At 35.0% G+C, this 23634-nt stretch overlaps 1 protein-coding gene across 1 annotated transcript in view; it reads left to right on the forward strand.

Moving 5' to 3' along the window:
* RYR3 (ryanodine receptor 3) overlaps positions 1–23634 on the forward strand; it is a 256141-nt gene that overhangs the window by 158058 nt on the left and 74449 nt on the right. The window contains exons 43-54 of the mRNA XM_075151795.1: positions 2915–3050; positions 7521–7701; positions 8162–8264; positions 9463–9583; positions 11918–12087; positions 12748–12968; positions 14235–14325; positions 15779–15919; positions 18265–18446; positions 19410–19488; positions 20912–21001; positions 22464–22613. Of these exons, the coding sequence (XP_075007896.1) occupies positions 2915–3050; positions 7521–7701; positions 8162–8264; positions 9463–9583; positions 11918–12087; positions 12748–12968; positions 14235–14325; positions 15779–15919; positions 18265–18446; positions 19410–19488; positions 20912–21001; positions 22464–22613 (1665 nt within the window). The remainder of the gene's footprint in view (positions 1–2914; positions 3051–7520; positions 7702–8161; positions 8265–9462; positions 9584–11917; positions 12088–12747; positions 12969–14234; positions 14326–15778; positions 15920–18264; positions 18447–19409; positions 19489–20911; positions 21002–22463; positions 22614–23634) is intronic.

A 23634-nucleotide genomic window follows, 5' to 3' on the forward strand; every position in this document is an offset into this window, starting at 1 on the left:
TTTTCCCTGATTTTGCTTTACGCTTAGTGGGAATCACAGCAAAAAAGATTTATTTCTATCTTCTGCATCCTTTCACTATTGTTATCAGGTAGAAAGGATGACAAGAAAAAAGGTGTGAAGCAGGAGAAAGGCATATCAAGAAATATTATTTGGGGAGGAGCAAATTTTAAAATGGAGAAGAATGTGAAGAAAGGAAGCGGGTCTTTTGGCTTAAATAAATCATAGAGATTGATGGGGATGGAGGTAAGAGCTAAGAGAATGGAAGGGCAGGTATTTGAAGAAGGGAAACTGGAACAGGATTTTAAGGGTAGTTGCAATAGGAAACCGAATCCAGGACTCGGGTCATTAGTAATGATTAGGAATAAAGGGAAATGTGAGAAGAGGCAGGATGAACTAGAAATGGTGGGATAGAGAAAATAGCATGAAAGTTCTTTGTATATCCAGGAAGGAAAACAGATTAAGAGATGGAAGATGGGTACAGAGTCAGAAGAGGAGGAAAGCAGGGAGAGGAAGTGATACGTGCTAGCACAGCATTGGGGAACAGAAAACAGAGGCAGGGTTTAATATAAATGGAGGAGAACAGGTAAGCACCTGAATGATAGCTTAGTATAGGGAAAGCCTCTGTGCAGTATGGGAGAATCCTATGATGAGAGTAGAACCAGTTGTGGGGGTGTTTGGGATCAGCATATGCTGTGGGAGAGGAAAAGTTGGGAAATGGAAATAAATGGATGTATGATGGGATAGCTAGGAGAAGACAGAGACAAGCATATGAACGGGAAGGGTGTGAGAGTGCACGGGAATATACTAATTAGATACAGGTACCATTGAGAACAATTATCAATTTTGCAAAATTGCTGAGAGTGCACTCTGTCCTGTCATTAATAAAGATATTAAACAGTATTTGCCCCAATGTCAACCCTTGTGATACACCACAAGTGACTGGAACGCCACCAGTGACTGTCTAATATTTTCATAGAAAGTACTGTAGGGCAAGTCATTTAAACTGAATTTCACTGTTGACCATTAGTTGCATGTTCCTCATTTACTGATTGCTTACCTTGGAATACTTGGCACCATACAAGCGCTGAATGTTCAAACAGTAACAGATATCAGCTGCAACATACACAGTATTTTATGCTGAAAAATCAGGTTATATGTGTCTCAGACTGGGCTTCCCAAATTCGTTAGTCATTTTACCTGTAAGAATGGTAATGTATTGGCTGTAATATATTGACTTTGGTGAGTCAATAACTTTATCTAGTTCAGTAGGTGGATATTATTCAGTAAATAAATCTATATACTGAATAACAAGAAAAAACAAATACCGTATAGCTATCAGTTCGATGAATGTGGCATACATATCCTACTCACAGAATGATACAGCGTTTCTGTGTGACTAAAGTTTGTACCATAAAGCCTGTGTTCAAAGCAAATAAATTACACGTAGACAACTTAACTTTTGATCTTTTGCCATTGCAAATTTGATCTCTTTTTACTGCAAATGTGTGAATGTGCGAAAGGTAGAGGATTGCACAAGAAAAGTATCCCATGGCCTGATGACATACTGTAGTAAACTGAATAGATTAAAATTATGGGGTTTGATGGTAGCATTATAAAATCTGAAAAGAGATGGGAGAAGAGATTTATTCTTTCAGTTTTTTCACATTCTATACGAGCAGCATCTCTAGACTCCTACAAGTGTGTATTCACTCATATCTTCTGGATGGATACTAGAAAACTATCGAGCCCTGTTAGGAATTGCATACTTTTTCCAGCGAGTGCACGGAGTAACTTCCTCGCTGCATACTGTAATACGCAAATTTTTCACATCAGCACATTTTTCATCTGTTGCAGCCTTTTGGAGGCAACTTGTATACTGTATCAGCAGAAGTATAATTCTTCTTCCTGAATTCATAACTGGTTTCTCTCTTAGGGCATTAGATAATAAGAAAATATGATCTCATGGTGGAATTGCTATAGGGCGCTTAAGCAGGATAACATATCTCCCTTTTCCAAATAGAAAAACCTATCTCACTTTCGCCACCTGTTTTTGGCTGCTTTTCATTGTAAGAAATGATAATTTGTATCTCTTCTTACAGGTTCATGAAAAGTTCTTGATGTGCATTACCTATTTCAAAATATATTTAAGTACTATAATCATGTTCATATGTTGTCCTTTGTATATTTTGAATAAAAACAAAAATCACATGTTTGTGCAGTTATCTGCAAATTTCCTTTTAAATAATTGAGAAATCATTCTGTACGTTTCAGAAATTCAGTTTACTATAATTAATGTAATTTGTCATCATTTCTCAAAGATTGCTCTTAAAGACATTCATCTTGGTAAGAAATGCTGTGTTAGGAATTTACATATTACTAAAATTTTTAATCTTTCTGGTTTCAGTCTCTTAAAACTGTTCACTGATATTTATCAGTCTTCTGAAAAATGTAATTGTTTGCATATCTATTAAAATTGGAATTACAGTAAATAAACTTTTGATGCAATATTTATTTTGCTATTGTAGCAAATTAGCTATACATGGTTATTGATGTGATTAAAATAGTTAAAATAGTATTTTAACTGTTGTTTATGTACTGTAAAAAAAGATCTGAATTCCACAATATTTTATTCTGCTTTTCACATTCCACATTTGTTCATGTTGTTGTATTGTTGTGTCATCATGTAATTAGCTAACTTCAGAAATAGAGTGCTTGACTTTTTTCATCATCAAAAGCAAGAACTAGAAACTAAGACTGATGCAATAATGAGCTATGTTGGTAGTTTCTCAGGTGAAACACCTAGCATATAAAAACCTTGTTATTTAAAAACATTTACTATGTTCATTTTGTTTCATACTTATTTTTAGAAATTTATTTCTAAACACATGAATAAATTATTGCTTCTGTATTGTAGGTTGTTACCTACCTGGCAGGTTGTGGCCTGCAGAGTTGTCCAGTATTGCTGGCTAAAGGATATCCAGACATTGGATGGAATCCAATAGAGGGTGAACGTTACCTGTCATTCTTAAGATTTGCAGTTTTTGTTAATAGTAAGTGTAATTTCTTGCCATCCAAATTCCATCAAGAGGTTTCCTTAAAATTACTTTTCTAACCATAAAAATGTGTTAATGGATGAAGAGAGGTTAATGCATACTTATGTAATGTTCTTTTACAAATACAAGATTATCAGTTTATGCTGCTTATTGTAATTTTTTGAATCTTCGTAGTTAGTTGCGTTTTTTCCTTACTCGTTTTGCAACTTGCATAATTTAATAATGTTAGGAATTCTTTCAGTAAGTAAACTGTGGTATTTACATACATCACATATGCTGGTTATAAGCATAACCAGTGAGCACTGATTTCAGACCTTTCTTGGCCACTATACCACTGGGAGATTTAGATGTTTGTAATTAAGCCATTTTGCATTACAAAAAGCAAATTTCCAACAGGTCACGTAGTACTGAGGGATCAGTGTTTGTAAAGCACCCTGACTGTACCTTAAATCTGATGTCTTAGAAAAAGAAAAAACCTTCTCTTTTGATAACTATCTTCTACTTGTTTCTGTGGACAATTTCCTTTTGAAATTTATGAAATAAATATGCTAAAATCAAATTTAGATTATCTGAATGCCACTAAACAAAAAGCATCCTCCAGTTCAGTGGATTTTTTTCATCAAACTAGTAATTTAGATTAGAGATTAGATGAGATCAAAAGATTTGTCCACCTATCTGGTCTGCCAAACGAGAGTGTTTTAAAGGACAGCTAGGGACAGCCAGAAGGGAAATAATTTTAAACAGTCTAATTTTTAGATTTTGACTATTCTATTCACATATTATTGGTCTGAAATTAGCACATAATACCTGAAACAGAAACAGTAAACATATTTACTGTTCAGTTCAGTAAACATACCTGAAGTATGTTCATTAGTTGATAAGCCTGTAGCTATTGAGCGAGCTGCTAAACTAACTTGACAAACTGCTATAAGAAATGTAGAACAAGTAGTCATTGAGTTAATAAAGTGTGTGTTTTTCATTGTTGATTTTATAAATAAATGTTAACAGTACTCTGTATAATTACATGAAGATAACTTTGATCTTACTTGTGATATTTATTTAGCATGAGGAGTAAACTTTGCTGGATGGACTGCTAGTCAGTAGAATTAAGTTTTAGTTTCAAATGTTTCAGCTGCTTTTTTTCTGAAAAACAGTTATGGTTGGGGTTTTGAACCTTCTCATTATGACAGCTTTGGAGACAGCACTTTTGAAAATCAGATTACTAATTTCTCTGTGTCCTCTGCTTGAGAGGATAAATATAAATTAGTAAAATATTTGGGTTGTTGAGATAAAAGCAACAAACACACACTTGTAAACACATGAATTAATTTCAATTCTGGCCAATGAATCCTTGGAATAAGCAAAACTTCTTTCTTCAATCAAAATTCTTCTTTAACTTGGCCTGTGAGGTAAATTAGAGCAGGCTGCAAGATACTAAAGCTGTTTCCAGAAGTTTGGTATCCCATCAGAAGGGATATAGAAAAGATATAGATAGATAGATAGATAGATAAAAAATAAGATTCTAGTGGCAAATGCAGTGTACAAGAAATTGTAAATTGAAAATGTAGACTAATTAATTCTTGATAAACTTTTATTGACTTCAGTAGAGCAATATTAAAGATTAATTTGACCTCTGTGCTTAAAGTAAGTTTCTTTCCTGCATATTCTAAACTAAAACTACCTTCAAGGGGCTTTTGCTGATATGTGCTTCCTTTTACTCTAAATTGCAGTCCTCACAAAGCTATCACTGGTGTGTCGAAAACTGCCTGAATTAAGATAAATTTTTATCTAAAATGTATTGGAAATGAGCCACTCAAAACAACATTGGTAGTGCTTTTATTAAACTAAAAATTAATTACATTTTATAATTTTATTTGTATTTGCTATTTGATTCTGCAATATGGATTCAAACAGCCCCTTAAAATTTTTAAGGGGGTTTTGTATTTGCCTCCTCAAAAAATGCATGAAACATGTAAGGATTCAGGAGCATCTGATAACTGTAGCTGAATGTTATGCATGTTTTGATGATCATTTGTCTATCTATAGAGAGGTATGTAGTGAATTTTTTTGAGATTAGATTTTACTTAATTCATTATTTTAAAAATCTTCACTTATTTGGTTAAAACCTTCTGAAACTGAAATTGTGACTTTAAGATTTAAAATCCTCCTTTTTCCTTGCAGTATGAAAATAAGGTGAATGAAAAGGAGAAAGAAAGAAAAAAACCAAAAAGACAGAATCTGTGCAAAGTCAGTTGTTAGGGTATAGAATCATAGAATCATGTAGGTTGGAAAAGACCCTTAAGATCATCGAGTCCAACCATAAATCTAACCCTGCCAAGTCCACCGATAAACCATGTCCCTAAGCACCACATCTACACGTCTTTTAATTACCTCCAATTATGTTACTCAACCACTTCCCTGTTCCAATGCTTGACAACCCTTTCAGTGAAGAATTTTTTCTTAATATCCAATCTAAACCTCCCCTGGTGCAACTTGAGGCCATTTCCTCTTGTCCTGTGTTCCATATCAAGATCATACTAGTGTTTTAATTGGGAAAAGTACAAGACTGATGTGTTTAAAGTGTTTAGCTGCTCCTTCTAGAGCCAGTCAGTCCCAGTTATCTCACCTACCATTGCCTTCTGTTGACTCTGACTTCCTGGTAGCACCACTGCTGCTCCCAGCTAAACCACACTTTCTAATCCTATTTTTTTGATGGCTGCTAAAGCTGCAATGTTCAGTTTAATATAAATGTGCTACTTGCATTTCTGTACTGGTTTAGTATTGTAGCTTGCATGTAAAATATAGATACTGATGATCCAAGCTACTGACATCACAAGTTCAGTGACTGCGAACTGTTTCTTTTCCTGTAATTTGTTTTCTTCCTACGTGTCCCATTAATTTCATACCTTCTTACAGATTATCAGTATTGTTACAAGGTAGCCACTGTGAACTTCTAAACAGTTGCGTTTAACCATAAGCTGAGGTTTTGTCCCAATTATTATTCCTATCATGCTTCCACATGCCACTAACTGCAGTCCACAAAGCAGTTAGTTACATACAAAGAGATCATTTATATGAAGGTTCCTTTTCCTAATGACTGTTATTCAGCAAGCATCTAGATCACAACCTGTGTGCCTGTACTGAATTCATACAATAGTTAAAGGCACTCTTTTCCCTTTTCAAATATATGTACATTTTTCCACACAAAGCTGTTATAAATGGGGTTGTTTCAGGCAAGCCATGACCTTTAAAACTGATTTTAATGTGATTTTTGTATGTAGAAAAGATGAAGTATTCCATTTCAGGCTTTAAATAGCAAGCAGAAGATTTAACGAATGTTTAAACATAGAAAGAATCAGGAGATTTTACTCTTAGGTATATTTAACCTAAAATATGATTTGTTATTCTTCATATTGAGAAGATTAAACTCTGAGACGAGTTTTCCACTGATGAAGTATTAAGGACATAATGTTAAGTAACATTCCTTGCTTCAGTTGGCCCATTAAAAATCAAATAACTCTCACGCCCTGTACTAGGTCTGGCTGCGATGGAGTTAACTTTCTTCATAGCAACCTGTATAGTCCTGTGCTTTTCATTTATGGCTAAAACAGTGTTGATAACACACCAACGTTTTGACTATTGCTGAGCAGTGCTTGTGCAGCATGAAGGCTTTCTCATTTTTTTTTCCCCACTCTGCCCCTTCCCCTCCTTCCCTGGCCCCAGTGAGTAGGTTCAGGGTGGGTTCAGGTTGCGAGGGGACACAGCTGGGACAGCTGACCCAGACTGACCAAAGGGATATTCCATACCATAAGGTTGTGCTCAGCAATAAAAGCTCAGGGAAAGGAGGAGGAAGAGGGGGACGTTCGTGGTTATGGTGCTTCTCTTCCCAAACAACCATTACGCATGCTGAGGCCCTGCTTTCTAAGAACTGGCTAAACATCTGCCTGGGAAGCAGTGAATGAATTTATCTTTTTGCCTTTCTTGCATGCATAGCTTTTGCTTTCTCTACTAGACAGTCATTTTCTTGATCCATAAGTCATCACACCTTCCTTCTATTTTTTCCCTGTCCTGCAGGAGAGGGGAGAGAACAAGAGGCTGGCAGGGTTGGCTGGAGTCAAAACTTCCTTCCTGCCCTCCCCAATAGCAGACTTCTTGCCTCATGGGACTATTAACCCTTATACCAGAGAGAGTAGTCTTTGCCATAAAAAGCAAATTAACCTTCTAACATGAACCTTTCTAGATTGAGTGTAGTAAACTTTTGCAAGGCAAGTCTAGACTGTCACTTTCAAACCTCAGGATATTTTTGATAAAGCACATCCAATGTTGCCAACTTGATTCCTTTTTGTTTTCAAAAATAAGGATGAGGATTTGTTTTATATTTTGTAAAATTTAGGGGAAAATGCGGTTGTCTTCTGACTTAAGGATACCTTTCAGGAGAAAGTATGTATAGTGCTTTTTGGTCCTCAGGTGAAAGTGTTGAGGAAAATGCAAGTGTTGTTGTCAAGCTCCTTATTCGACGGCCAGAGTGCTTTGGACCAGACCTTAGGGGAGAAGGAGGAAATGGTTTGTTGGCAGCTATGCAGGAAGCTATCAGGATCTCAGAGAATCCTACTCGTGACCTTCCCTCCCAGGCATATAAAAGAGAAGGGTAAGTAAATGTGAATGCTTGTTTGGCAAATGATGATTTAATAGCTGGTTTAATGATGCTTGCAATATGTGGATAATAGGTCCTGTTGTGTAAGGCATTATACAAGCATAGAGCATTAGAGATTCACACCCAGAAGCAGTTGTCATATGGAATTCATAAAGCATGAGCTAGATAAAAGTGGAATAAGAGTTACAGGAGAGAAGAAGCCTGAAGGACAAAGCAAAGGAGAAGGCTTTTGGAATGAAGCTAAGGTAAAGTGAAAGAGGAATATAGAAGGCTCACGTGAAGTCAGTTATTGCTGTTCAATTGCATGCTTACTCTAGGGATAAAAACTGTGTAATCTGGAGCCAGAGGAAATTAGTATATCTGATTAATAGTCTCTGGATCATGGATCTAGCTCCAGAGAGGAGCAATAAACTTAAATTAGCAAAAATGCTCACTGGTATTTTTTACCTTTTAGTGATGATGATGATGAGGAGGAGATTGTGCACATGGGCAATGCAATCATGTCATTTTACTCAGCTCTCATCGATTTACTTGGACGCTGTGCACCAGAAATGCATGTAAGTTCATTTTGTCACTTGCTCAGAAAATGTAGGAGACTTGTAAACAGAACTCTACATGTCTAACTAAACTGTTCTCTATTTATAGGCTTCTTCCTTCCAGAAGGTGGACTTTATTGCATTTCTTGCTGTATCTAGACAGATGTGTTCCCTGCAAGCTGTTTATAAAGAATCATGGTCTTTTGATTCCTTATGCTTTTTTATTCATCTAAAATTTTGAGAATTTTTATATGACTATGGAATCAAAGCAAAGAGGAATTATTAGTGTTGCACATTTATACTGCCAATGAAATTTCTGAAACTGGCCCTTTACTGTTCTCTAGAAAGCCATAAAAATTATTTTCATAAGAATGTGATACAGAGCTGCTTTTGTGTGCACTGATGAAATATGGTATCTACATCACATGAATACATGGAAAAATATGTAAAATAACTGTCTTGGCTGTAATGCCTGTAACAATCACATGCAAGACTTGGTTTTAGTTAGACTGACTTTTGCTTGTCAGTATTTAAAATTCTTCAGTAGCATAAATCCAGCTGAAAATGCAGTATGTATCTCAATACAACAAGAAGCAAGAAATTTGGCTTGTAGCCTCCCTACTTACTTTTACCAAAGCTATTAACTTTATTAGCTGTAAAGCTGTATGTAGCTGTCTGTTGCCAGAGATGATAGTTTCATGTTAAGAAAATTACTGAAAGAGATTTTCAGAGACACAGGTTGTGAATACCTAATTTCTGCTAGAAGTTGAAATGAATTGGTCACCTCATTGTTGTTAATGCCTTTTGAAATTTGTACTGCATAGAAATAATAGAAAAATGTGTGGATACATCAGACAGGTTTGCATCTGTTCATAGTATAGAGAGGCAAGCTCAAAACTTGGCACTGTAGGTTCTGTAAGCAGCATGAGTCTTTCAGAAATTTTCAGTTTCATCACTTTATCTGATTGGTTTAGGAATCTTATCCATGTGGGGTTTTTTTGTATTATTGGGAATTTATAATATTGTGAAATTATTTCTATGATATCAAAATTAGAATCAGCTGAAAATCAGTAATTCCATTAAAGTACTGTGATAAATTGAATTTCTATGCATTTTTTTCCAGTGTTTGAAAATAATCATATTAATACCAGTATTTCGAGGAAATTTTTCTTATGTCCCTCAGTACTAAATTTCTTAATTGATAAACTTTTTCTAACAGCTTATTCAAAGTGGAAAAGGGGAAGCTATTCGAATCAGGTCAATCCTTCGATCTCTAGTGCCAACTGAAGATTTGGTTGGGATTATAAGTATACCACTAAAGCTGTCAACAGTTAACAAAGGTAACTTCAATACTTTTATTAGACCAGTTAATCTTTTTATAAAAAACTTTTGGGACATAAGCCTTCAGTTTTGTTAGAGTTGCGTACAAGCAGACAACTGTTCTTCAGATTTTAATTAGATATGTATCAGTTAGAGCTGCTCCAGTAGAACAGGTACTTACTCCTGTGGAGCAGAGAATGTAAGAACATAAGAAATACTTTACAGGATCACACTAATGGGCCATCCATCCCAGTACTTTGTCTCCAGCAGTGGCTGTAGAGATGCTATCTTTTTAGGTAGAATGTATAAGCTTGGACTCAGTCCTTTTGTACTTCCACATTATCCAGTCATTTGTTAAGAAAGATTACAGTGTACCTCCCTGCCCATTAATACCTGTTTCTGGACCTGGTGTCCAAGAATATATCTAATCCCTTTGGAATAATGTCTGTACCCACAAACTCCTGTGGCAATAAGTTCCAGAACTTCATTATTTGCTACATAAAGAAGCATTTTAAGCATCTCTTTTTTTTTTTTTTTTTTTTAAATTATACTCTACTATTTTTAATTAACACCCTTGAATTGTAGTATTTTGGGATTTGGAGTATAGTCGTTCTTCATTCACCTTGTCAGCTACATTAATCATTTTCTAAATCTCATTTATATCCTTTCTCAGTCCTCATTTTGCCAAATTGAAGAATCTCAACTTTTCTTATTCTCTCATCATAAGATAACTGCTTCATTGCCTGAATCATTTTAGTTGCCATTCTGTGTACTTTCACTATCTCTATTCTGCAGTCCTGAGATATGGAAAACAGCTGTGGGATGTACACAAGACGTGAGCAAGTTGTACTGATAAGATGGGCACACAATAGTTTGGTTTATGTAGTAATTTTCTATTTTATATAGCAGCAAAATGATGCCCTCTCTCATGTTCTGAATACCTCTTTCTGATGGTGCCCAATATCTTATTTGGTCACTGCTACACATTGAGCTGATGGTTTCACAGAATTTCAGTGATGACCTCAGGATCTCTTTGTAATGTCAGTTCCAAACTCAGCATCACATAGGCATGTCTTATTTTTCTGCAGATGCATTAGCTTAGAGTTTGCATTGAAGTGCAGCTGTCTCTACTTTGCAGGGAGAGCAGCAGGTCCATGCTGTGCCCTGGCTTCAGGTTTTCTATGTGTACACACAGTACACAGTGTTTGTGTCTTCAGAGGTGAGAATGGATGAATCAGAGTAGTAAAACAGATAGGTCCTACAGCAACACAGCAGCATAGCCTCGATTCCACAGTGGCAACCCTTGAGGTACTGAGGAGGACGTAAGTCTTGGGGAAGAAGTATCTACCTGGGAAGGAAGGGTCTAATCTCTTAAGAGAAGAACCACTCCTCCACCCTATGTCAGTATGTCCCACTGCACATAGGATTCTCCTGTGGTAGACAGGGTCTCCAAGGATATCAAGAAGCAGGCAGTGGAAGTGGGAGATTCCTGTATTAGGCACTAAGCTGGGTGGCTTCATGATGTGTAAGAGGATCCCATGATAACTTGTCTATACCTTATGGGAGGACCTTGTAGGAGTCAGGCAGAGATCTCGAGTCTCAAAGGATGGGTGAGATAGTGGTGTAGAGAAGAAGGATTTAGTTTGATTATAAAAGGGGGGAATTCTTTTAGGACGAGATGAGCAAGTACAGAAATAGCCTGCACTTTGATAAAAAAGAAATCAGGCTTCTAAGATTGAACATTAGAGGTCAGAGTGGAACATTATATCTAGAAACTGGGGAAAAGACAATAGGTGTGGAGGAGCATCTTCTTCAGATTGGGACAATCCCAAAGTGAATATGTGTGGTTTTCACTTTCTCTGAATAGGCCAGCGAAGAAATAAACAGCACAGTTCCAAGAAACAGGAAAGGCAATTAAAATGCAATGTGCATGTGCAACATTTTAATCAAGCAAGGACAAACAGGACTCTATACTGAGTCATCAGTGACCTGGAGAAGGAAGCAAACAAAGGAGCCTTCAGAGTTACTATGTATTTTTAATATTTGCAGTAATATTTATTTTTAATTTTACTATATAAACATTCTCTGTAATAGTAATCAAACAAGTAGAATACCATTCATTCTTAAGCTTTCATTTAAGAGGGAAAGATTAATAAATTGCAAAATAATAGGGTTTTTGAAATAATAAAAACTTAGTATTCTTTTTCAGCATACAAGAAAACTGAACAAGGATATAACTTTCATTGAACATGTGATTTTACACATTAAATGGAATTATAGTGTCTTCAATTGTCTTGGTGTTTCTTGTTTTATCAGTTATCGACTATTAAAAATTGCATTATATATTTGTGTAGATGGTACAGTAAATGAGCCAGACATGTCTGCAAATTTCTGTCCTGATCATAAAGCACCCATGGTACTCTTCTTGGACCGTGTCTATGGTATTAAGGACCAAAGCTTCCTCCTTCACCTACTGGAAGTTGGATTTTTACCAGATTTAAGAGCCTCTGCCTCTTTGGATACAGTAAGTATTTTGCTATGGAGTTTAGGTGCAGTGGCTGGATATAGTGGCTCTGTAAGTGTAAGAAACAGAACTTCAAGTCAAAACAGGTTAAAAAAAAAAAGGGTAGTATAGGCTTGCTATAAATACAAAAAGTAATAATTCAGTTACTATTAATTTATAGTGCTTAAGTCTGATCATAAGCATTCAGTACCACCTTATGAAGCAACAGTGTAATGTAGTTTAAAAACTTTTAATACAGGCTTACATTATACAGTAAGTACATTGGATATACTGTAATAGGCTTAATGATTACTTTTATTTCATATGTGCTTCCAAGAATTACACTGAAAATTCATATATGTGTAGGTATGAAGAAATCAAGTGAGATGAAAAGTGCTACTTAATGCTTCGTGGTTTTTGCTAACCTGTTTAAAGGAAGAAGCTGCATATTCTTTTTTGCTCCTATTGGTTCAGAGTGCAGTGGTGCAAGATAAGTGGATGACTTGGATTTTCTCAAGTTCAAAAAAATTACTTTTGTCCTCATGTTTATACTGGGAATATCATGTTAGCACCCAGTTGCTAAGGGGACTTAAGGAGTATTTCGTTATTATGTTTTATAGACTTCATACTTAGTAATCTTTATTCCATATGATACTAACAATCATTTACTACTTCATACAGGTTTCTCTAAGTACAACAGAGGCAGCTCTCGCACTAAATAGATATATTTGCTCAGCTGTGTTTCCATTACTCAAAAGATGTGCTCCCCTCTTTTCTGGAACAGAGCATCACGCCTCTCTGGTTGACTCCATGCTTCACACAATATATAGGTTATCCAAGGGACGTTCCCTTACAAAAGCCCAAAGAGACACTATTGAAGAATGCCTGCTTGCTATTTGCCAGTATGTATGATACCTGTGTACAGATTGATTTCTTCTGTGCCGTATGTGTATTTTAATAATTTCTTCATTTATGTATAATGTAGAACTAAGATTATTTTATTCTTGCATGAAATAAATGACCAGAGTGTATGAGAGGATTTTTTTTTTCCTAAGAGAAAATAGATTTGTTTTTTCCGTTATGGGTACTGCATTATACAGGCTGTCATGTTGATATGAGCTTTATGGTGATACAGGATAAATTCTGATCATTTGTAAAAACAAAACCCCAGTAATTACCAAAAATGGTTTGACAAGTCTGACAGTGGGTGTGTGTTGGGGATTTAAGGGATTGACGTGTGAATATTTCTGATTGTGGTTTGAAGAACCTTGGCCATAGTTAAAAAAAAAAAAAAAAGAAGAAGAAAAACTACCCCCCACTCTGCAAATCCTAAAACTGATCCTAAAACTGAACTGAGCACTGAAGTTATATCAGGAATTGAAATGTAGATTTGTCAACTGAGTTGTGATTCTTGGTCTTTGTCATAAACTGTAGTGCTACTTGTCTGTTCAGTGGACTGTGAAATTAGTAATGCAGGGTGCATTTTCAGTTTGTGCATAGCACTGGACCCCTACCAAAAAGAGGGTATAGTAGAAATGGAAAAGATTTGGAAAATCCTAGCAAGAGGGATCAACATAAGAAATAATTTCTCTCCTTTGGAACAGCTTAGTAGACCACTTAGTAGCCTAAAAAAGTGATGACTGAGGGGGAGATATGAAAGGAGCATTTTTACATTGATTTTGAGTCTATAGATCACTGGAACTAAATAGCTAAAAAAGAAATGCTGCGTAATTTATTCAGTCTTCCAGTTGAGATTCTTATAAGAATAATCATAATGTATTTCCCAGATCAGTTAGAAGTGTTTTGTTGCTTTTTAGTGTCATATCAGAAACCATTCTGTTAGGATAATATTCTGTTTCTCTTGCTTAGATTGTCCCCTTTGTGTATTCTGAAAAAAATCCAGCACCTCTTCCCCCTGCTGTCATATGGCCCAATCATACATGTTGTCTATTCACTTAAAAGAGTCCAGAAGTAGCACATTTTTCTGTTCTATATCCTTCTCCATGTATATGAGGCATAGTGAGATTCCTTAAGCACCTACCATTGGTTTTTCAAAATACTTTTAATGAGTGATTTGAATTCCAATATGCAAATTGATTTCAATTTTTATTTTATTTTCATTGAACGGTATGAATTTTACTAAGAACTTCTATTTTTTTATATTACAGCCACTTACGTCCCTCTATGCTACAACAGCTGTTGAGAAGGCTAGTTTTTGATGTGCCCCTACTCAATGAATACTGTAAAATGCCTCTCAAGGTAAATGCTTTACTTTCCATACATGCATTCAGTGTAAAACTTACTTCACAATAACCTGTCATGTCATGTTTTTAAAAAAAGAACTGGGCAGGGTGAAGCAATGTGAAATGACTTCTGAATTGAAAATAATGTTATTGTTTTATAAAGTCTTTCTGAATTGAATATAATGACTAAAGGTTTTGTGAAATCTTGCCTAGTGCAAACAGTATATAGTGAGTTGATAATGCAATTTTGTTCAGCGAACTGTTGACTTTTTCACTGCTTCAGCAAAAGTGTATTTGGAAGTATCAAATTAAATATTAGTGTTATATTGATATTTCTTCTGCTGCTATATCAACTATAATAACTCTTGGTAGGATGCATAGTCCAGGAACAAATTTTGAGTGAAGTCTACAGAGAATATGATACAGGGAACGGAATTCACCTTTTATTTTTGAGCAGTCTTTAACTCAAGTTTTATCCATCTTCTTGTTCTGTCAGTAGAGAATTACAATTGTGAGATGATAAATAACTTTTATTTAGAATTTTTCTGTCAGGTTTGTCTCTTGTTCCTGTTGGGATAAAAGGGCCTGATCTTAGGTCTGCAGGTCTTTTTATGGCAGAATTGAAATTCTGTCGTATTCTAAAGCAGAGCTGCCAGATTCACAGGCATATTCTGGAGCATCAGTAATTTTGGAGCAAAAGTGTGGCTAAGAGGCAGTGTTTGATTTGGTTTTTTTATTATTATTTTCCCTTCCTAAACGAAATTGCAGGAAAAATTAAAATGTCAGGATTCTAGTCTGATGCTAAAAGAAGTTTTAGAATTTCCCATGGGATAGGAATTTTTAGTTCTAAAGAAGAAATCAGTAGAAATTTGAAATTATGTGGAAAGTGCACCAATAATCATATACTCTAGCTCTTTAACTGGTATGTTACAGATTGTCTGTACAATAGTTCTTTCCATAGATTTTTCCAGAGATTAGCAGGCATGGCTAAAAGGGTGTACTGCAGATGTCTTTTGCCATGTTTTGAATAATACTGAAGCCATCAACTACACATAACAGAAGAAAAATCAATTGGCATTTGTAAAACTTTTTACCAGAATCTATCGTGTCCTGTTTTATACCCATTTCATGGTCTCTATTTTTATCCTGTGAGCTAATCTGTGCTCAGATGGTGACAATCCTGAAATTTTGTAATTTTGCTACTCACTGTCATCACTGAGAATCTCACAGCAGCAGTTTGGGATAATACAGGCTTTATACTTTCACAGCATGGGCTCTACTGCTCTCCCAAAAACAAAAAGAAGAAAAAGACCATTTTTATGAGCCATTAGAAATGAAGAGACAGAAATAAATAATAATAGCCATGTAACTGTTTAAACAGATACTGGCAATTCAGACTTCACTAACCAGTATGTTATTTTGTTAAATACAAATGTTTTATGTGCATTTTTATTTTCTTGAAAATCTAGCTTCTGACAAATCACTATGAGCAGTGCTGGAAATATTATTGTCTGCCTTCAGGCATGGGAAGCTATGGAATTGCAGCAGAAGAAGAATTACATTTAACTGAAAAACTTTTCTGGGGAATATTTGATTCCTTGTCTCATAAGGTAATGACTGTAATTCACAGTACAGTATGGAATGACTATAAAAACATTACAATGATAATTTGACGTGCCAAGTGCAGAAAGTTCCTATTTTAACAATTCTTTCACCTAATATGGGAGATATGGCAATAAATGCTTTTAATGAAGTAACTTTCTAATGAAAAATTGAGTGCTGAATCTTGAAAGATTCTCTCCAAACTAATGAAATGTCAAATCTTTGTCTTGACATACCCATATAGCCTTCCACTGTTAATGAGGCAGATTGCTTGCTGCACTAACAAGTCAGTGTTGTCTCCTCTCCTATATTAGCTCTACTAAACTTTTTAAGATACTTTTTACTGACATAAAATTAATTTCAAGAAATGTATGTATATGCTTGTCAAATTGTTGGTGTATGCACAGCAAGTTTACATTGTCTGTTTTCAGACATACATTTGTATTTTGTTAGTTTTCTGGTATTGCCCAGCTTAAGAAATACGATGCAGCATTCTTAGAAATAAACATTTTTCCAGTTTCCTGTTCCAAAGTGTGGTCTTGGGATTTTTTCACTTACTCATTTTTTCTCCGAGTAAGAAAAAGTTAGATTTCTGATAGGAGAAATGCCTTAGTGAGTAAATACTTTTTGTACTTGACTGGGCTCAAAAATCAGGTTCTCGCTATGGGACAATAACAGATATTTTCATTGCATCTCACTGAATTTATGTTCCAGTTCTAATCAACAGATTTAGATGATTGCTTCTCTAGGCATTCTGATTTATAGTATGGAAATGAATGTGGTCTCTGCATTATTCTAAAATGGGTTTTTAAGCCTTATTTGTATTTGATTTTAGTGACATTTACCTCTGTTTTTCCTGCTGTCACAAGTGCAAAGTGTCAGGAGGGCCTGACACAATGAAATGTTTCTGGTTAGTGTGTCTTAGCTTTTTACAGATAAATGAAGATGATATGTTTCTGCCAATATTGGTGGCCCTCTATAATAGCATTTTCATTTTTCTGTAAATGGTTGTTAGTCCAATGAAAGGAGAGTTGTGTAAATCTGCTGAGCTACAGTATTCTCCATTGTTCTGTTTTGTACTGAGATATTCACAGGTTTGGTATTTTCATGGCTTCCAGCTGTTTAGTGGAAGCAATTTACCCTGTGATTTCACTTCTTTTGTTTGTGCCATACACAACGCAAAACTAGAGGAAGCTAAAGCCTCAAAATTGTAGGCATTCTGTTTGCTGGGATACAAACATAGTTTTATCAGCAAGTATTTTCAATGGACCTTAATATGGTTCTTCAGCATTTTCTTGACACAGAGTGGTCATTCAGATTTATAGAAGCATATAGTCTTTCTATTTCTAATAATGAATGAAGAGAAATATTTTTGCAGTGTAAAATTTTTTTTCTATAATTGCTTGATTGGTGCCTGTGTCATAACATCAAAAAGATGCCTGTGCTATCTGAGTAAAACTTTATTAAATAATTATAATAGCATCAAACTCTTGCACTGTAGTGTTCATCAGTAGATCTTAAAGCCTTTTAAAGCTATATCGTTATGCCCATTTTTCAGATGGGGAATATGAAAGATAGAGAAGTGATTTCCGCCACACCCCCCCCCCCCCCAAGCGTACTAAGAATGTTATTTGAGAGCTGGAAGGAGAACTTTGGCCTACAATGATCTGCTGCTACTTCCTCTAGCACATGTTTTTTATAATCTAGTGTGTAACAATTGACTTTGAATATGTTTCATGGCAAGTTACTGAGGATAGATTCTTCAAATGTAATTCCACCTTATATTTTTATATATCAAGTACTTCTATGTTGTCTTCATAGCTAAAATGACTATTTAGAAGAGCAAATGTGCGAGTTCACGTTTTAGCAGGCCAATTTTGAAAAATAATGAACTGACTTTGCTACAGTAAAACACAATTTCCTTTAATCAGCATGATTTAAACTGAAATAGATTAGGGGAAAAGGGAGAAATTACAATGGCTTCTGCAGTTAAAATAGGAATTAATCATTTTAGAACTAAGACAGTATTTTATAGATGATTGTACTTCTATAACTGGGCAAACAACCCTTGAGCCTTCCGATGTAGGCCTTAATGGCCCAAAGAAAGCTTAAGAGTCGTACTTGTATTGTATATACTTACACAAATGTCAACATACTCTTATGTTAATTTGAGTAGTCTTAAAAATGTATGAAGTTAATATCAAGAAAAATAGATGCCAGCAGCAATAATTTTGCTCTATGCTTAATTTTTAAATGTGCTTTACTGTTTGTTTGCATCTTCTAATATTTGTACATCTGGCTGCTTGGTTTTCACTAACATTTTGCATGTTTTTCTATTGGATTTTCCAACCAGTTCCTATCTCTCCTGCAGAAGTATGATCCAGAGCTCTTTCGAATGGCTTTGCCTTGTCTAAGTGCTATAGCTGGTGCCTTGCCCCCTGATTATTTAGATACGCGAATTAGGTCAACTTTGGAAAAGCAGACTTCAGTGGATCCAGAAGGAAATTTTGATCCCAAACCTGTCAGCACAGCAAAGTGAGTCATATAAATCATAGTAATTTCCTATCCTTAAATATTTTTATACTATTCCTTATTAACATTTTTTTCTCCTTGTAGGGAGAGTTGGCTGGTGACTGATTTTTTAATGACTGACTTTCAGAAGTAGTGTAGGGATTTTTGCTTCTTCCTGCCAAATACTTCACTGCAACATAGCCTGTTTCCCAGATATAAAACATATTCTTCTCAGCACTATACAGATGTTAAATATTTCCACATTATATCTGCAGAGTACATAGTAAATTCTATACTTATTATGTACCCTATTACCTAATAGTTAAAATGTTTGGGATATATACACCTGTAATACATTTGATACTGTCATTATTTAGAGTGGGCTTATAACAAATGGTACAAGATCATCAAAATCTGGTGAGTGATTCAATTGGCCTGTTACCCAATTTTTAAAAAATCTTCACTTAGTTTCGAGAATTGATCTGTAGCAACCTGATACGGCAAAATAAGAAGATCATGTGTGGTGATTCAATAGTGACTTGGCCTTCCTAGTAATCTTGTGCTTTTAAAATACAGATTTCTAATATTTTTATGTTCAAGAACTGAGGATCCCTAATTGATTCTTGGTATCAAAGTCTTACCTCTCCATCATTATGTAATGTGAAACATCCATACTAATATTATCCTGTATTAAGAATTACCAAGGAAAATACCTGTAGGTTATGGTGAAGCAGGTTTTTTTTTTCATGTGATTTCAGTCGCTAATAAGTGCAACTGCTATGTATCTGAAGATTCCCTGTAAATGCCATTATAGCTCTGCTTTGTTTTGTGGCATTTCTTCTAAAGAAGATGGAATTGCAAAGCCAAATGTCTTGCCTTCATCTGGAGATGAAGCATTTTGATTAGTGCTATGGTATACGGACATTTTTTTTATAAATCAGACTGCAATAACTTATGATTGAATGACCATACTCCCTTCGTTTACAGCCTTGTACTTCCTGAAAAGTTGGAGTATATTGTCAGCAAGTATGCTGAACATTCCCATGATAAATGGGCCTTTGATAAGGTAGGAATTATTTTAAGACTGGCAACTGTCAGAAAAGGACTAGTAAATAATACCTGGGGTGAATATTGAAAGAAAAACTGGACAGTTTAACTGGTAGCCCTTGTTCGGAATGCATGAATGTCTGCATGTTTCTTAAGCGATATGTGGAAGAAACCTTTTGCTCAAGAAAATGCATTGAAATTTGTCACTTTTTCAAAGTGGCCAGAATTTATTAGGACAAAGATTTGAAGGGAATGAAAAAGGTTTGGTTTGGGTTTTGTTTTCTTTTTTTTTTTTTTTTTTAAGTAAGAATATATAGATCTTAGCTTCATTTTGCCTGGTAATGATGCTTTTTGACTGGGAGTCAGAGATTCAATTTTACTGCAGCAGCTCTGTGATCTAAGAGAATACCTGGGAAGTCTAATGTCCTTTTTTTTATTTCAGAAAATGTACCTATAGCTTTTCTTTTTTTTTTAAGCTTTAAGAAGTCTGTTATGTATGGATTTCCTCTATCATTTTCCAAGTGCTCTGTCAGTGTGTTGCGTTTCTGTTTCACTACTTCAAAATAGCTATAAGACAAGACAATATATACTAAGTCATTTTTTATATCTTTTTAATGTTAGAGTGAAACGTTTAAGAAAGGCCTTGTTTGTGTTACTTTTTGCAAATAGATTTTAGTGTTAATAAATATAACATTTTAATTTGAGCAAATTAGAGTTAAATGTGAGCAAAATGAAGTTTGATGGAGTTGTTGCAGTTTTTGATAATTATGTTGGAAGTGTTTGGATATGAGTAACTCATTCAACCCAAGTATGAATTTTAAACCTCTTTCATTCAAGGTAAAAAATAGAGGTGGGGTTAAGAAATTTTTTATAACAATAAATAACAAATGAATAGCAATTTTATAGAACAGTTATATAGAAATAACAATTCTGTTGTTGTGTGGGGCTATGTATGCAAATTTGTAGAGAAAGATAGACATATATATGGATATGTAAATATACACACATTAATCTCAAACCATAAATTTCAGTTAATATTGTTTAAGGTAAAGGATTCATTAAAGTCATGTTCTTTAGTGCTTGATCTGTTAATGTTACATTTTCTTCTCTGTGTTGCTGACTTTAGCCTCCCAGAGAATAGAGACACTTTTTTTACCTCAGCCAGTACCGTCTTAATGCATGAGTCCTTTTGAAATGGGCCAATGTATACTAGGCTCAGAACTGGTTGCATGAGACCTGCTACTCATAGATGGCATCTAATCTGGGCCATGTTTTGTTCCGGTGTATCCACAGATGGATGCATGCTCTTTAATGGAAATTTCTGTGGCACTGAGTAGCTATTGGAATAGATGAGCAGTTCAATATGACAAACGAAACTGGGCAATTTGCCATTACTCATTGATGTTGTTCTCATCTTATTTCAGTATATTTATTTTTTTCAGACAAATAGTGGATGGAAATATGGTGTTTCACTGGACGAAAATATGAAGACTCACCCATTAATAAGACCTTTCAAAACTTTAACTGAAAAGGTAATAGAGGAAATTTCAGCTGCATTAATACAAAGTAGATTGATTTGTGTACTTTTAAAAATTCATTTCAAATATATGCTATAAAAGGAAGGGAGACAAACTAGAATTCTTACAGTTAAAAAAAGCAACATCTTTATGCTAAAGTTGTTATTAATCTTTGTTTAGTTGTTGTTTAGTTAATTTTACACAGAGTCTTGTATAATTTGCTTCTATTAGGCAGTCTTCATAGGCCTGGGCCAATTTGTATTCAAAGTATCAATAGCACAGGGTTTTTGGGCCTTCAGGGATGAGGAATGACTAGCAGCAACTCCTGGGTTTTAGATGAAAGTGTAGTTTAACATATCTGAAGGCAATTTTGTCTTCAAGAAAGATGGTAGAAAAATTTAAAGAAAGCGTAGGAGATGCTTCAGGTGAAAATGGGGAAGAACATTTAAACTATTTTGAATGCATTTTTATTTGAATTTCTTGACTAGACATGAATGCTAGTTGTCAGAACAGTGAACTGAATTCGAATTCTCTTAAATATTTTTGCAATGATTCATTGGGTGACTCAAATAAGTCAATTGCATTTGTCCCTCTTTACCACACTTTTCCTGTTTAGAAAATGGAGATGACAAAAATCAAGAGGGATTCAAAAGGTTTAATTTCCCAAGGTTTGTAAATTGCTTTGAAATCTTCAGAGAGGAGCTGACGAATTGTTGGTTGAGTTGTTATTAAAGCAGTTCAAAGAAAATTTTCTGAATTGTCTCAGATTAGAACTTTTGAACCTAAAAACCAGGTCTTTCCATAAAAACTGTCATGTTAAGTAACTGTCATAAAAATTCTTATTTATTGTAAAAACTGAAACACTTTTATTAGGTTGATTTGAGAAGTCTTAATACTCACATATTCAGAATTTTCTTTGCCACAGCTTTTCAGATTTTCTATAACACCTTTACTTTTCGAAGGAGTGTTGGAACACAGGCTGTTCCCTAATTTTTTATCGATGGCTGTATTGACATTAAGAGGTGTATAGATCAGTAATTTTCTGTATCTGTGAATGGATATAAATATAGGAAGACTAAAAAAAGGTCTCATGTGCTGATGCGTTCAAGTGTACATACTTGCTTAACTAATTTCATAGCACTTGTAGTGCCATCAATTTTTTATTATTTTGGGCTGGAGGAATCAATGATTAAGTTTCCAGATACAAACTACGTTATTGCTCCAGAGCTCATTTGAGTGCTGTTAATTTGTAACACATATCTGAGCAATAAATGCCACTAAAAATGAAGCAAAAAAAATTGTAAGTATTTTAAAGCTTCTTTCTCATGGAAAAAGAACTATATCATGTCTTTAGATATAATACACAAATTTGTTTGCTTTTGTGGCATGTGAGAATTTGTAAAGAAGGACAGAATATTTTTGTTGAGGTTTTGCTATTTGCTAAATACAGAGAAATTTTACATTATTTTCTTCAAAGGAAAAGGAAATTTATCGTTGGCCTGCCAGAGAATCACTGAAAACTATGTTGGCCATGGGATGGAGCCTAGAAAGGACCAAGGAAGGAGGAGAAGCAATAATACATCAGCGTGAAAATGAAAAGCTCCGCAGCATATCTCAGTCTAGCCAGGTAAGGTGGAATTGCTTAAATTTAGGAAGCAAAAAGCTTGTTTGTTAATTTGCTAAGAAATTACACAAAACTATGTTAATTTTATATTCTTTTTAATGAAAAGAACTTTTAATGTTAGAGTTCTGAGATTGAAAGTCATGTCACTATAATAAAAACTGTGCAGTAAGACTAAAGAGGGGATTGCAAAAAGACAACAACTTTTAAGATGATAAGGCTGTCAGAGACCATATCTATTCATTTTCTCAGAAGACCTGAAGAGAGTTTTCATATAGTCATTCAAAGAATACATGGCAGGGTATTTAAAGACTTTTATAATAAATAAATCTAGTAATTTTCTTTTTTGGTCAAACAGAAAAGCCTGAAACGGGCTTTTGTCAAGATTATAATTATGACTGACAAATAAGATTTCTCATTTTGTTAAATCTGCAGGCAAGATTTGCAGGTAATTATATAGTACCTAGCATTTTGATGTGATACAGACTACTTTTTTCTTTTGTAGTTTTTTGTAATAGCGTGTTGAAACTGCTGCTCAATATGTCTGTGTCTTGGAGGGGGGAAAGCTGTTTAAAACTATGACAAGTGTTGGGGAATATTTATTGTACCCCTCGAGGTGAATTAAACACATATTTGCGCTTAAATATAGCGAGATTTAATGAGCAGTGCATTGGACAGAGTCCTACCACCATAAGCAGTTCTGCAAGGAGTGTGCAAAGACGTGTCACAAACTGATTCCTTATATACGCGCTTGCACCAGCACTGTGAGCATCAGCATCAGGCACCTTAAGCCTTTGTTGGATTCATTCCCCAGCACCAGTTTTGCTTACCAAAAGTGGCCCCTGAACACTCTGTTACAAGACAATACTTCAGCAAACTTCACTGCTTTACAGGGAGTTCTTCTGTCTCTGGCATTTCTGCTTCCAGCCAGTTGAACCTGTTCTGCAGTTAGGCCTTCTTGCCCAAGAAGATGCATGATAAAGACATGATTGAGTAGAGGATTTCAGCACATATTTAACTCCAGTAC

The sequence above is a fragment of the Calonectris borealis genome, chromosome 5 (assembly GCF_964195595.1).
Source record: "Calonectris borealis chromosome 5, bCalBor7.hap1.2, whole genome shotgun sequence".
NCBI classification, from domain to species: Eukaryota; Metazoa; Chordata; class Aves; order Procellariiformes; family Procellariidae; genus Calonectris; species Calonectris borealis.